This window comes from Esox lucius, chromosome 19 (assembly GCF_011004845.1).
Source record: "Esox lucius isolate fEsoLuc1 chromosome 19, fEsoLuc1.pri, whole genome shotgun sequence".
Taxonomy (NCBI): domain Eukaryota; kingdom Metazoa; phylum Chordata; class Actinopteri; order Esociformes; family Esocidae; genus Esox; species Esox lucius.
The window spans coordinates 35,083,589-35,098,901 of NC_047587.1; the positions used below are offsets into that span (position 1 = coordinate 35,083,589).

The 15,313-nt window shown below is 44.4% G+C and overlaps 2 protein-coding genes across 3 annotated transcripts in view; both read left to right on the plus strand.

The window, feature by feature from the left end:
• Nucleotides 1–1,718: 1,718 nt before the first annotated feature.
• Nucleotides 1,719–9,699, plus strand: gtse1 (G-2 and S-phase expressed 1). The gene is made up of 12 exons (XM_010864884.5): nucleotides 1,719–1,885; nucleotides 2,555–2,645; nucleotides 2,834–2,891; nucleotides 3,071–3,728; nucleotides 3,828–3,989; nucleotides 4,130–4,271; nucleotides 4,412–4,834; nucleotides 5,701–5,770; nucleotides 5,885–6,112; nucleotides 6,469–6,757; nucleotides 6,843–6,959; nucleotides 9,320–9,699. The coding sequence occupies exons 2-12, from the start codon at nucleotides 2,624–2,626 to the stop codon at nucleotides 9,410–9,412; spliced, it is 2,262 nt and encodes a 753-aa protein (XP_010863186.1). The 5' UTR covers nucleotides 1,719–1,885; nucleotides 2,555–2,623; the 3' UTR covers nucleotides 9,413–9,699.
• Nucleotides 9,700–10,669: 970 nt separating this feature from the next.
• Nucleotides 10,670–15,313, plus strand: part of LOC105006380 (cadherin EGF LAG seven-pass G-type receptor 1) — a 47,010-nt gene continuing 42,366 nt past the window's right edge. The window contains exons 1-2 of one of the 2 annotated variants that reach the window (XM_010864883.3): nucleotides 10,670–11,433; nucleotides 11,746–14,577. In XM_010864883.3, the coding sequence (XP_010863185.2) occupies nucleotides 11,058–11,433; nucleotides 11,746–14,577 (3,208 nt within the window). In that variant the 5' untranslated portion in view covers nucleotides 10,670–11,057. Of the gene's footprint in view, nucleotides 14,578–15,313 lie in introns of both variants that reach the window. The other variant, XM_010864882.3, reaches the window with a different exon arrangement.

The window sequence follows — 15,313 nt, forward strand, 5'->3', positions numbered from 1 at the left end:
GAATGTATCAGACAGGGTGTGTCCTTTTCTCGAAGAGCCAGTAGAAGCACAAATACGCCACAGAAATCTCAGTCGGGAGTGATAAGTCCCCGCTTGGATATTTTATCAATCCCTAATGATTATCTGTTTGAGAATTGTCGTTTTTCTGCACAATCAATAATTTATCTGAAAAATGTTCTCAGGCGTCATATCGTTCCTATGATACATGGTGGAAATGCTCTCAGTTCGAAACAAATTATTGTGTTGCATTTTTCTGTATAACATCAGTGATGCTGAGCATATGTCTAAGGCAACCGTCTCTGTTGGGCTGTCAGAGATGTGACTCTTACACTGAAGTGTTCTGTACACTGTAGTAGTGTTCCAAAGTCACAGACACACAAGACTGATCAAAAAAGAAGTCCACAGAATTGCAGGTATCAGTCTAAGCAGTAATCAATTTATTTAGTATGAAGCTTTGAGACTTGAAGCAGGAATCAGTTAAAATTTAAGGTTTTCCAGGGGTGATTGGCTGCATAGATGACACTAATACTCCTATCACAGCTCCTTCAGTAAATTAAGGAGATTATGTGAATAGGAAATCTTTCCACAGCATCAATGTGCAGATAGGCCAACAAATAATTTTTTTAGAGAATTGTACTTACTTCACTTACTACTTAAATATATGTTGCATGTAGCCACTGAAAGGTGTCTAATTAGGTAGGGGAGGCTAAAAAGCATCACGATTGCTTAAACTGATATTATACTTTTACTCTTCAGTTGCTGCCAAGTACGTTTTGTGCCTGTTAGGTTGCACCTGCATAAATAGATGACCTCACTTGGTCCAGGCAAGCAAACTCGGCAGTGAAAACTGCCCAAAACTCAAAGTTTGGCATGTCTGTAAAAACGTCTACAGGTGCACCACTGAGAGCATCCTCTCCGCTGACCAGAGGGTGGTGAGGTCAACGGAGCACGTCATCGGCTGCCATATCCCCTTCATGCAAGGTATCTACCAAACACAATGCCTTAGGAAAGCACGGAACATCGATGACTACATCCACCAAGGCTATGGTGTATTCACACTGCTACTGCCGTCTGGTTGACACTACCGGAGCATTGGGGCACGCACTTCCAGACTTTAAGTTTTTTCCCTCAGGCCATAAGGCTCCTCAACCAGCAGCAATGATAGCATTCATAGGCATATTACACTCATTATATTTATAATATTCAATACTTCTACCCATATTGTTCATATTTCCCATCCTACTCTCTTAAAAATGTCTGCTAGTTTACATTTTTATGTATATTATTGCTATATGTTATTCGGTGCATTTGATTAATAAACTCTGAATTTGATATTACACCCACACGCACACATTATATAAATGTTTAATGAGTGGAAGACTCGAGATGTGGGGCCTTTTTATAGGCATGACTGTATTTGTTTTCATAAATATACTTGACACATTTGTGTTCCCCTTAGTAAAACAGATTATATGGAGATGACCTCATATGAGTCAGGCAATATCTCAGAAACCATTGGCAATTTTTTTTTTACTAACATCAAATACATAGAAGGAATTAATATATGAAAGAGTGACAACACGCAATAAATCTACCTTCGCCTCAAGGCGAATGAGCTTGATGGCGTCAACGTGATCCGATGCAAAGGAGAAATAACTTCATTCCCCATGAACACCCTGGTGCAGTTTCCGACAGATTTTGGCCAATGTCGATGAAGCCTGCGTGTTACGTATACAGGAACTTGTTTGTTCACGAAATTTGAAATATCCTCTCTGCCGTGTTTTTTTTTGTCCGATTTTTAACTGAGTGACACTAATTCAACAGACGCGCTAACTAGCTATAACTAAAGGCAAATAGTTATTTTACTATTTATTTATACCAAACGGTAGGTGTCTTTTATGTAATGGAATTACTGAATTTGTTCTTACGGCAGGCTAGCTAATTTGTTGCATATTTTGTTTGTTGTGCTAGCTAAGTACGTAGTTATACGTAACACTTAGAATACGTTGTTAACTTGAATACGGCTACCTTAACTAGTAACTTTTTAATGCTATTTTATTGACCGACAAATAAATGAATGATAGTTTGATTACCAAAGCATATACAGTTCTCCCGACATGTGTTATGGACTATATGATTGAATGCTTGTTTAGAAACTAGCGCTTTCGTGTCAACGTGTAAATGTGTAAAGTTATTGTACTGCAGCAGTTAGCTGGCACTGTACAGTCAAGTTTATTTGTACACGTAAAGTTGGAGTACTAAACTACATTATTCTAATCATACAAGTATTTTAAATGTCTAATTATAAAATTTTACAATTTGAGTTTCTTCACAGTCCTTGTTGTGCCAAGCCCAGTGCATGTGTTTCAGCATTGTTATTTTGCTGATTGACTAATATTGAGGATGAAAGGGGTTCGATGTCGTCATGGCTCTGTACATTTGACATAGTTAACGACTAGTACTAGTTAGCTGTCTCGCTAGGACCTATTAGCAAGTTAGCCAATGGATAACATGCCTCCGTTTCTATCAACTAAACTTTTATTTCCCCATGAAGGTCCACAAACCTGTTACTACACCTGCGCTCTGGAGCCTAGCAACTGTGTCCTGCTGCGGGGAGAATAGTATGGATTCCCATGCTAACAGCGGTATTGTTGCTACCTCCGTTTTCATATCCTTCGCACCCCAAAAGTTACAACGGGCTGTATTTGCATATACTCAAAAAACGTTAATACCAATAAAATTATTAGATGTGTTACTTCTAAGCAAAAAAGCAGTACTACCAGTCAGCTAGCTAAGGCCATGTTGTATTAATGTTGTTTTTCTTGTACCAAAGGATTCTTTTCATTGGCTGAAGAGCAGTTTGATTTTGACGTTTCACTGTCACCTGCCAGGTTGGTGGCTTATTTGCTACTTTGAGTTTTTTCTGTCTTTGTTTATGAGCATAATTTTCTTCATTACATTGCCACTGAACTCAAAACTTATCTGTGTACTTTACACTACTATTGTCAAAGCTATTTATTGGTCCACTACATAAAAACAATATTTTAAAATAATTTCCTTTTGGTTAAAGCTCAAGAGAAGATGATGATGATGATGAGGTCTTTGTGGGTCCGGTCCGTCACAAGGAGAGGTGTATTTCAGTTGGTCTGGAGACCGTTGTCAATGAATATGGAAGTAGTGGACCTCCAGTCATCGAGGAACCGAGCTGGAGCCCTTTGCCTGGGGAAAAGTTTGAGGAAATCTGCAAGGAAGCCCATCTACTAGCCAGTCAACTAGAAGTCAGCAAGCCACAATGCACCTCCAGGGAAGTCAATGGTCCACTCACAGTGGTTAAAGATGACTTTGTTCAGGACGCTAAGGCCAAATTGGGCCTTTTGAACAAGCCAGTTAAGGCTGTGATCACCCCTATTAAACGGGAGACTTTCTGTGTCCAGGACAGTCCGCTGAAGCAGCTCCCTCCCGCTATACAGCAGCGGCTTATAAAGGCAGGCAGGGCTTCTAGCTCCACTAAGGGACGTGTTAGCACCTCCAGCCCTATGAGAGCAGGGACTACGAGTCAGCCCAGGATCGTGCTCAGAGGAAGGGCTGGACTGGCCTGTGACACCGGGGTGCTCCCTAGCAAACCGCGGCCTGCACCCAGAGGGGCAACAGCCACTGCTGCTCTGCATATTGCCCAGACCAGAGCAGCGCCTGCCGAGAGGACCGCCATGCTGCCGCCTTCAAACAAAGTACTGGCGCTGGGACTCTTCAAACATCTAGGCCCATGCGTACCAAATGATTTGGAGGTACAAACAGCTATACAACAAGGTCTGGTCTGTTTGTTTCAGGGTAACTCGGGGCTGAGGCGCAGCCCGGGCAGTCGTAGCTCCAGCAGAGCCGCGTCTACTGAGGAGCTCTTTTCGGACACAGCCAGTGTGGCCTCCGACGTCAGCGACTCCTCCCTCGACTCCAGTCTGCAGGGAAGGAGGACCCTCCTACCCGCTGGGAAGGTAACTTGCACTTATGATCTTAAACAGACATGAATACAATACGCCTTGTTGAGGAAAAGACTTTGGGTCAGATGATTGAACATTTGAATGCCCTCTGAGGAAGTAGCTGTTCTCTCCTTGCATGTCCCTGTCCTGTTCAGAGTGGGATGCGGGCTCCGTCGGCGACCAAAGCCCCCGAGCCTCAGAACCGGAGAGTCTCGGACCGGAGGAGGAACACGTCTTCATCCTCTTCCTCTGTGTCCAGCTTCAACTCCAGCATTTCTGTGTCGCCCGCGGGGAAAGGTGCCACCCTTCCGAAGCACATTCTCCTTCCCCGTGTATATTTCCTAAGTGCCATCTAGTATTTGGGCATAACAAATATGAGAATTGTATGAAAAGTTCAATAGAAATCACGACTCATATCAGGCCTGTCTGATTTCCAGGTAAAGTCAACACGTCCCTCAACTCCAGCATGACTGGCCCTCACGGCCGCCTGGCCCCTGGGGTCAGCCGACTGCCCAACCCTACTGGGAGTGCCTCTAAGAGCAGATCCGTCCTCATGGCCCGGGGTGCTGAGCCGCCCTCAACAGCAGGAGCGCGGCGCTCCATCTCAGTCCAGGGAAGGAAGCAGTCTGAGCCGAACCGCTCTAAGCCAGTTCGGGCCACCCCTTTGAAGAAAGCCGAACCGGCGTCCACAGCCACCCCCTTACAACAGACCCCAGCCAAGAAGAACATGGGGAGAACGTCCTCTGTGCCTAACATATCCACCTCATCTCTAGCGAAGGTTGAGCGTGTCCGGGGCAACCCCAGACTCAAGGGGCTCATTGCACCAACCCCTGCAAGTCAGTTGAAGAGGAGGTCGGAAGGTGGGGCAGACTGTTGGCCGTTAATGAGCGCCCGTTGGAGTTTCTCTTGCTCAGACAGGTCTAGGAGTCAGGTCTCCCCCGAAGGCAGAAATGAATGTGGTTGGTTCATGCAGTGGAGACGGCGGAGCTTATATTTGAAACAGGCTGAATATTTTAAGTAAACATTTGTCCAAGGTTAGTGCTTGTCCCTATCCCATCCAAAACCCTTACCATCTTGGAATTATATTTCATTTGAATGATTGCAGTGTTGGAATGTAAGCTCCGCCTTCTCGATTGATCCAGCCAATGACAATAATTTCTGCCGTCAGGGTGGATCTGCCACCCAGGAATATTAGAGTACTGCTGAATCTCAATTTGCTTACTCGTATTACCTACTTAAAAGTGCGTACTATTAAGTATATTGGAAGCAAGTATGCTAGTATTGGAACATAATCTTGAAATCAATCCCCTTTGTTACACATTATAATCAAGCCTGGTCAACTAGCCTTACAACCAATCCTTTTCCATTGCATAAGGGATTGTGGGCAGTTATCCCAAAAAGCATGCAAATTAGCATAAAGTAGTGTACCATCAGTGCACCTTTGGCATCGTTTTTTCAACAGCCTATGGTTTGGGACATGCTAATCTTTCTCTGATTTACTATATAGTATACAGTGTATCTGTATTGAGATTCAGCATCAGTTAAACTCCCAGCTCCTTAATGAGAAGCTTGTGATGGTCACTGACCTTTCTGATTTTGTCAGTCAGATTTTGCCTGTCTCATAGCCTCTCTCTGTCTTTCATAATCTGAATGTGCATGGAAAGGAATCGTCTGCTTGTTTGCTGTCAAAAACATGAATTAATTTTTTGGTGTCTTTCCCACAAAGTTTTTTCATCCTCTGATGCCCCTCGGATCATGAATCCTAAAAGGTTGATGTCTGCATGCAGTGTGGAAAGGTACAGGAAACAGGATGGATAATGTTTTTGAAATGCTGTTGATTCTGGATTTGTTTTTATGTATTTATACCAATGATGGTGTAGTCGTCCTTACTCAGCTTTTCAATCCAACAGTCCCAACAAACCAGCGCTTCCATTTCCGGAGCCACTCCGGACGCCCTCTGCTGGCGGGAACAAGGCTCTGCAGCCGAAGCTTAGACCCCCCTCTGCTTTACCTACCCCTGTGAACCGGAGGATCTCCGGTATCCCCATGCTTACCCCAAAGAGCATCTCACATCTAGGCCGGACCTCCCTTAGTACTGCCAACCTACCAGCCTCCACCCGAAGAGCCATCTACCGGAGGTGGGAAAGCCAATACCCGAAGTCTCCTATAACCAACTGCCTGTATCTGCCAAGCTAGTTGTCATGCCTTAATGTGACAAGCTGAACCCGCATAGGGGCTAGGTGGGATGGTATTATACTGAATAGAAATGTAAATGCTGTGTTTAGTCTTGTACCCATGCTTCATGAGTTGACATAACATCCCTGGCATTTTCTAACAGGCACAAAAAATATTTCTCTTAACTTTTATGCTCCTAATTAGTGAGCATTTTGCCTTTTTTGTATGGAGTGTAACCCAGTCAAATCTATAAAACTGTTGTATGTGTTCAGTGTGTGTAACAAGGCAGATATTTTGAGGCCTTTGTTTCTGTCTGCAGTCCGGCCCAGGTGAAGGGAAACCTCCAGGAGGAGGTGGTGGCAGCCCCAGAAGAGGGGACCATCCAGCCCTTCTGTCTGGAAGAGGGACCAGAAGTGGGGCCCGCCAACACAGACCTTCCAGAGGAGCCGGAGGTGAGTCAGAGTGTCCCAGAACCCAGATTCAAGGACCAGGAGCCTCCTGCCACCACCGTGGACAAGCCCCACCCTGAGCCACAGGAAGAGTCCATAAAGCTCCAGAGCGTTGAGCCCCCTCAAGGCAGTGGGATGAAGGCACATGACTTTAATGAGGTAACCTGTTCATGTGGAAGTGGGGAATACCTTGTTTCGACTCAAATCCCTTCTCATTTACCATGGTTTGGTTCTTGTCCAATAGGTTATGCTGGTCGATGCCCCGGTTCCTGTGTTGAGGCCTACGGAGAAGCTCCTAATTGATCTTACCAACACTCCTGACCTAATCAGAACCGTCTCTGTGAAGTCCTCTGGTGGTCAGGTAAGAGAATGCACTCCGTTTGGGTGGAAGTGTCTGGGAACATGATTAATCAGAGGCTAATGCCAGAGCTTTCAATCTCATATGCAACCAAAAATGGATGGGCACAATATTATAAACCATAACTTTTTGCACACGGGTGAGGGCAGATTTCTGCCCTTTAACAGTAGCTGCACTGCTTTTTCATATTCCCCTGTGCAACGGAAATAAAAGGTGAGCAATCAGGCATTTTACCATAGCAGAGCTACTTACTGTTGTGCTCATAAGTTTGCATACTCTGGCAGAAATTGTGGAATTTTCACATTGATTTTGAAAATATGACTGATCATGCAAAAAAACTGATATTTTATTCAAAGAGCGTGATCATATGAAGACATTTATTATCACATAGTTGTTTGGCTCCTTTTTAAATCGTAATGATAATGGAAATCACCCAAATGTTTACATACCCTTGAATGTTTGGCCTTGTTACAGACACACAAGGTGACACACAGGTTAAAATGGCAATGAAAGGTTAATTTCCCACACCTGTGGCTTTTTAAATTGTAGTTAGTGTAGTTTATTAGCTCTGTGGATGCACTGAGCAGGCTAGATACTGAGCCATGGGGAGAAGAAAATAATTGTCAAAAGACCTGCTTAACAAGGTTATGGAACCTTATAAAGAAGGAAAAGGATATAAAAAGATACCCAAAGCCTTGCTAATGCCACTTAGTACTGTTCAATCACTTATTAAGAAGTGGAAAATTCAGGGATCTCTTGATACCAAGCCAAGGTCAGGTAGACCAAGCAGTTTTGGCTGAAATCTTCCTTGAAGAATTGTTCGGGATACAAAGAAACACCCACAGGAGAAATTGAGGTTGCTCTGGGAAAAGACGGTGTGGTTGTTTCAAGGAGCACAATACGATGATGCTTGAAAAAAAAATGAGCTGCATGTTCGAGTTGCCAGAAAGAAGCCTTTACTGCGCCAATGCCACAACAAAGCCTGGTTACAAAATGCCTGATAACACCTTGACACGCCTCACAGCTTCTGGCACACTGTAATTTGGAGTGACGAGACAAAAATAGAGCTTTATGGTCACAACCATAAGCGTTATGTTTGGAGAGGGGTCAACAGAGGCCTATAGTAAACAGAATACCATCCCCACTGTGAAGCATGGTGGTGGCTCACTGATTCTTTGTGGGTGTGTGAGCTCTAAAGGTACGGGAATCTTGTGAAAATTGATGGCAAGATTAATGCAGGATGTTGTCAGATAATACTGGTGGACAATTTGCATTCATCTGCCCGAAAGCTGCATTTGGGAAACACCTGGACATTCCAGCACGACAATGACCCTAAGCACAAGGCCAAGTTGACCCTCCAGTGGTTACAGCAGAAAAAGGTAATGGTTCTGTACTGGCCATGTAGTGGTCTCCTGATCATAATATCTTTGAGCCACTCTGGGGAGATCTCAAATGTGCGGTTTATGCAAGATGACCAAAGACTTGGCATTACCTGGAGGCATTTTACCAAGACGAATGGGCAGCTATACCACCTGCTATTACAAAATACTGCACGCAATTATTACAAAAGATTGCAAGCTGTCATTGATTCTAAAGGGGGCAATACACCGTATTAAGAACTAAGGGTATGCTGACTTTTGAACAAGGGTCAGTTCAACAGGGGTCAGCCTGGGAATGTGGATCCCATAAGAATTAAAAGACATGTTTTGCCTGCTCACTCATGTTTTCTTTACAGTTGGTACTTACTAAGAGTTCCCCAAGGGTATGCAAACTTTTGAGCACAAGTGTAATGTACTAATCACAAATGTTAGCAAATAGACATTTGTGTCAAATACACAAGTTGTTGCTGAGAAGCATCTCCATAGCATGATGCTCACATCACCATGCTTTACCATGAATGAATGTCAGGTGATGAGGTACCTTGTTTTTCACTGGATGTAACACTTAGCATTCAAATTGACTCTTGTGGCAAATTCAATGTATTAGACATGATTTAGAGATCTCCAGTATGATCAACTGTTTTAAAAAATGTTTTGGTAAACTCATGTTAAGTGTTTTCATCTTGTCATTATGTGGTTTTGTGTGCAAATTGATGGCAAATTAGAGGCAATCAATGATCAAGTCTATAACCGATCTGAACGTGGAGAAAGTGAAAGGGTCTGGCTATTTCACAAAGCTGTTAATGTTCACAGTAAAAAAGGTGACAATGTTTTTGTTTTTATGCTTTTGTTGCTTTCAGAAAGTTTAAAAAGATGGTAACATAACATAGCATACGCATTTCATCATAGTTGTATCACTATGTAAGCTAAAATGAAAATGCAGCTGTTTTGTTTTCTGACCTGAATTTTTTTTTCCATTTGCAGTTGATAGACCTGAGCTCTCCACTCATCAAATGGAGTCCAGAAGACAAAAAAGAACAATCAAATGATGCACCCCTGATTAACTTGTCCTTTTAATGAAATGTATCACAATATACCTACATTTGAGCATTTTCTGGAAATGTATATTGATTGAAAAAGCCGACTGCTGAAAGGTGTTGATCCACCACGCACTATTAACATTTACGCTAAATGATAAAACTAGGTGTTTATGATCATGTTTTAGTCAAGACTATGAATCAATATTTTCACCAATCTTATTTCTTTCTAAGATGGGTACTGTTAAATGTATTTTGTTTGTTACTGTCTTGCTGCTCTTTGTAACTGATCTTAAATATGAAAAATAAATGCTCTTAATTTAGTGATTTCATGTTGAGTCTTATTGTGTAGTTGTACCAGCTAGAGAGCCACCTGTGGGCTAACTTGCTTTGAGAGACGGCTTTCTCTGATATTTGCTGGACACACGTTTTATTTTACCTCTGCTGAAGAATGCCTAAATGTCAGCATGTCTCCTGAAGGATTTTGGATGACTTGCTGGTTCATATCACCCTGCTTGCTCAACCTGACAGTCCCTTTCAGAATCCTTTTATGTCGGAATGGGTGTCTGAGTTAAATCTACCTCGATTTAACTCAGACACCAAGCCACCACAAGGTGTTGCCAGAGGGCGACGGCAACCACATTAGATAACTAACCCTTCATGGTGTGACCAATTGGGTGAATCAGAATACCTCTACACTTTGCCTGACTAAAAAGACTGCATGCACTTATATGTTAGATGTTCCTTAAATACCAATGAAGGATGTCCTTCATGTGATACACTACCATCTGAGGATGTCACTAAGGTGTTATGTTTTGAAGGGAGAAGACAATCAAAAACTGGGCTGTTTTAGGTATCGAACGTTTGGTATGAAATAAAATGCTTAAAACAACAAATCATGTGTTGACGAATGCAACAGACTAACACCTTTATATTGAACCGGCCAATGACAAAAACAATGTTTTTGGAATGTAGCGAGACCGTAATAGGCAAGTTTGTTCCTTCACATTTGTGATCATCCTCGCGCTGCAAGGTGTATGACTTTCGTGGGGCGATGGTAACGACCGTGCGTGGGTAAGGGGCATCTGTGTGATCAGGCGATGGTGCGAACTCAGCGTGGGGTGAAACACGGTTAAATTTGCATAACCATATTATTTGAAAGTATGTTGGCTTGACATGGACTAGTGATCAGTCTGTTTTTTTTTTATATATATAATTGGGAGTGGATATAAAGGCATGGTAGCATATAGTTAAGTAGGTCCACTAGGTGTCGGCATTTAATCATGTTCACAGTTTCTGTAAAAATAAGTAAATATTTAACAGTATGAATAGACTTTCCAGTATAAAGCAACTGGCAAAACTAAGTCTGTGTAGTCTCTCGGACAATGGATCAGCATCTACAAGTTTTTAGATATCTTTACGGCGTAGTCCATGTCGTTCATTACACTGAATTGGTTATAGGCCACTGAGTTTTGTGTATCTGCTTTTGACTGACAAACAATAGAGTCGGTGAGCACTGTTGCTTTCAGAGGAGGGGTGGTGAGAAAGCCCAGTTTGAACTACTGCATGGGCGCTCTATGCTACGCTGGCTCATATCAATGGATAGCACGAACCCGGGACAAACTTTTTCTGTTGACTTTATAGGTGTTCTTGACCGATCAGGTGTATGCAATGCGTTGTAAACCATGGAATTACAAATGCTTTGGCTATGGATAGGGTTTGTATCTCACTTTCCAGTGACTGCATGTTTGGATCTGCACGTTTCTGACACATTGCCGTCTGGAGTAGTGCTAGGAAATATATCTCTTGGACCGGGCTGGATATACGATATAGATAGGACTTTAACTCCTAAATACGTGAGACACATTTTAGATATTGAGAGACAACGTGGAATTTTATATTTCTCAGGAAAAGTTAACTGTGCGCAGTTCCCGAAGAACCCAGCTCCGCTTTACATACAGGTTAAATCAATTACCTCGAAAAACGTTATTTTAATTCACTTCAATACTTTTGTGCATGGACAAAATTGTTTCATTAAATATAGAAGAAAGAGCACCGAAGGTAAGCCTGAGATTTACATGAAACTTTTCGCAGAATTACACAAATCTCCATGCGTCTCGACGAGTAATTTGCTTTTAAACATTTATGAACATTTACCACAATTTACTCGAAAACCACACTCCTATTTTTTATCGTGTAAGGGAGCTAACTGGAAAGTATTTTTTGATAAAGGGAGTTTTTATCCAAATTGTATGCAACTCAATGTGCAAAACGAGTTTGATTTATTCTGCAGAGTGCAGAATCTATGGAATTACACCACTGTCCATGTGAAATTGCATTTTAATTTTCAACATAATCATGCCATTTTTACAGACAGTCATTTGGGGACACAGGATACATGGACCAAACGCAAAAAAAGAAATGTGAATACCGCTCCCCAGTTTGAACTGCCCAACTATCAGGTGTCTGTCCCGGAGAACGAACCCGCGGGAACTCGCGTAATTACGCTCAAGGCACTGGACACTGACGATGGAGACGCTGGTGAAGTAGACTACGAGATGGAAGCCCTGTTCGATAGCAGGTCCAATGATTATTTTCAAATTAACTCGCATACGGGCAGCATCACAACTCTGCAGCCTTTGGACAGGGAGGTCAAGGATACACATGTATTCAAGGTTATTGCTACAGACAAGGGCAGACCTAAAAGGTCAGCCACTGCTTACCTCACTGTCACCATAAGTGACACTAATGATCACGGGCCTGTTTTTGAGCAGACAGAGTATAGGGTCAGCCTCAGGGAGAACGTGGAGGTAGGCTTCGAGGTATTGACTATTAGGGCCACCGATGGGGATGCCCCTTCGAATGCCAACATGATATATAAGATTGTTAATGAAGAGGGAGATAACGCTGCTTTTGAAATTGACCCCAGGAATGGCCTAGTGAAGATCAGGGTTCGGCCTGACAGGGAAACCATGACCCAGTATCAGCTGATAGTGGAGGCTAATGATCAGGGTAAAGAGCCAGGGCCCCGCAGTGCCACAGTTACAGTGTACATCTCTGTGGAGGACGAGAATGATAACTATCCCCAGTTTAGTGAGAAGAGGTATGTGGTCCAAGTGCTGGAGAGTGTGGCGGTGAACACCAAAGTGGCCCAGGTTAAAGCCACAGACCAAGATGAGGGCAACAACGCTAAAGTCCACTACAGCCTCATCAGTGGCAACGTGAAGGGCCAGTTCTACATCCACTCCCCGACAGGTGTCATTGACCTCATCAACCCCTTAGATTATGAGATGATCCGGGAATATACTTTGCGGGTAAAGGCGCAGGATGGCGGGCGACCACCTCTGATTAATGGCACAGGGATGGTTGTGGTGCAAGTTGTTGATGTCAATGATAACGCCCCTATGTTTGTTAGCACCCCTTTCCAAGCCACTGTATTGGAAAATGTGGCCATTGGTTATTCTGTGATCCATATCCAGGCCATTGATGCGGACTCCGGTGATAACTCTCATTTGGAGTACAGACTAACTGACATGGCTCCAGGCTTCCCCTTCACCATCAATAACAGCACAGGGTGGATTACTGTCAGTGAAGAGCTTGACAGAGAGACCACCGACTTTTACAAGTTTGGCGTAGAAGCAGTGGATCATGGGATTCCTGCCATGTCATCTTCTGCCAGTGTCGCTGTCACAGTGGTTGATGTCAACGACAACGTCCCCACGTTCACGCAGAGGTTGTACAGCCTGAAAATGAATGAGGACGCCGCGGTGGGTACCAGCGTACTGGCTCTCTCTGCCATAGACCGTGACGCCAACAGTGTGGTAACGTACCAGATCTCCAGCGGCAATACTCGGAACAGGTTTGCCATCACCAGTCAGACGGCTGCCGGAGTCATCACCCTGGCACTTCCGCTGGACTACAAGCAAGAGCGCCAGTACGTCCTGACGGTGACCGCCTCGGACGGCACACGCCACGACGCGGCGCAGGTCGTCATCAATGTCACCGATGCCAACACCCACCGGCCGGTGTTCCAGAGCTCCAACTACCAGGTGATGATCAGCGAGGACCGGCCTGTGGGCTCCACCGTGGTGGTCATCAGTGCCACGGACGAGGACACGGGGGAGAATGCGCGCATCAGCTATGTGATGGAGGACAATGTGCCCCAGTTCAAAATCAACCCGGACACGGGCACCATCACCACGCAGATCGAAATTGACTATGAGGATCAGGCCTCCTACACGCTAGCCATCATCGCCCGCGACAACGGCATCCCCCAGAAATCAGACACCACCTATGTGGAGATCATCGTTCTGGATGCTAATGATAACGTGCCTCAGTTCCTCAGGGACATTTACCAGGGGACGGTATTTGAGGATGCACCCGTTTACACCAGCGTACTCCAGATTTCCGCATCTGACAGGGACTCCGGGTCTAATGGGCGGCTTAGTTACTCCTTCCAGGGTGGGGATGATGGAGAGGGGGACTTCTTCATCGAACCCTACTCGGGCATCATCCGAACAGCCAGGAAACTGGACAGGGAGAATGTTCCTGTGTACAACTTGAAGGCCTTTGCTATGGATAGAGGGGTACCGCCCCTCAAGGCCGCAGTGGACATCCAGGTTTCCGTCCTGGACATCAATGACAACGCTCCTGTGTTTGAAAAGGACGAGCTGTATGTCTATGTGGCGGAAAACAGTCCTGTGGGTTCCACTGTAGCCCGCATTACAGCAACTGACCCGGATGAGGGAACCAATGCACAAATCCTCTTCCAAATTGTGGAAGGGAATGCCCCAGAGGTCTTTCAACTTGACATCTTCAGCGGGGATCTTATTGCCCTCACAGATTTAGACTACGAGGCCAAGATGGAGTACACCATCGTGGTCCAGGCAACCTCTGCGCCATTGGTCAGCCGAGCCGTAGTTCATATCCGCCTGTTGGACATCAATGATAATGACCCTGTCCTACGCGACTTTGAGATCATCTTCAACAACTACATCACCAACCGGTCCAACAGCTTTCCTGCCGGGGCCATCGGGAAGGTTCCGGCCCAGGATCCGGATGTGTCAGATAAGCTCCATTACAGTTTTGTGGAGGGTAACGAGCTGAGCCTACTAATACTGAACCAGGACACAGGAGAATTGAGGCTGAGCAGAGACCTGGACAACAACCGGCCCCTTGAGGCCACCATGAAGATATCTGTTACAGGTAAATAAGCTGTTTTCAATGAGAGGCAGTTGCTTTTTAAATGCATCTATGTGTGAATGGCTCATATGTCACAAGAATCTTGCCTGACTCTTTGGTCTCCTCTCTTAATTCCTACCTGTCATTCTATGTTGTTGCTGTTGTCTTGCAATGTGACCTCAACGGGTGCTACTTGTACACCAGTTTTATCGCTCGTTCTTGTCTACTTTGAATGGGAGTCTGTTATATGTCTTTTAGGATGAGACTGATGCTTGCGACTAAATCCCCACATTGCCAATTACAGGCTGGCTGTACACCCCACCCCCCACCCCAACTTGTCCGGCAGCCTTGTTGCCGTGGCAACTAACCTCTTTGTTCCCTTTGAGGTGATGGCCCCCCCTCACCCGTCTTTTGTTGGCCCCCCTTTGCATCCCAAAATATGGCACGGCAACACACCCAAGATGAGCTTTGGCTTAGCTGGATTCAGAATGTCTTTTATGTAAACATTTAAGATATGGCTTAACATCAAGTTTTCAGCATCGGTGCTCTGTGCTGCACTGTAGCAGGAATAACGGCAGCATTGCGTGAAGTTATGATACAGTCTGCGAGTATCCCCTTAGTAGACCACCCGCAGTCCCTGCCACACTTAAATAATGTCAGGCCTTTCAATAACTTGTGACCATAGTTGCTTAGAAACTTTTTCTTTTTTCTCATGATGTCAAGTTGACAGTAATTTCTTTACAGAGCCCTTTGCTATTTA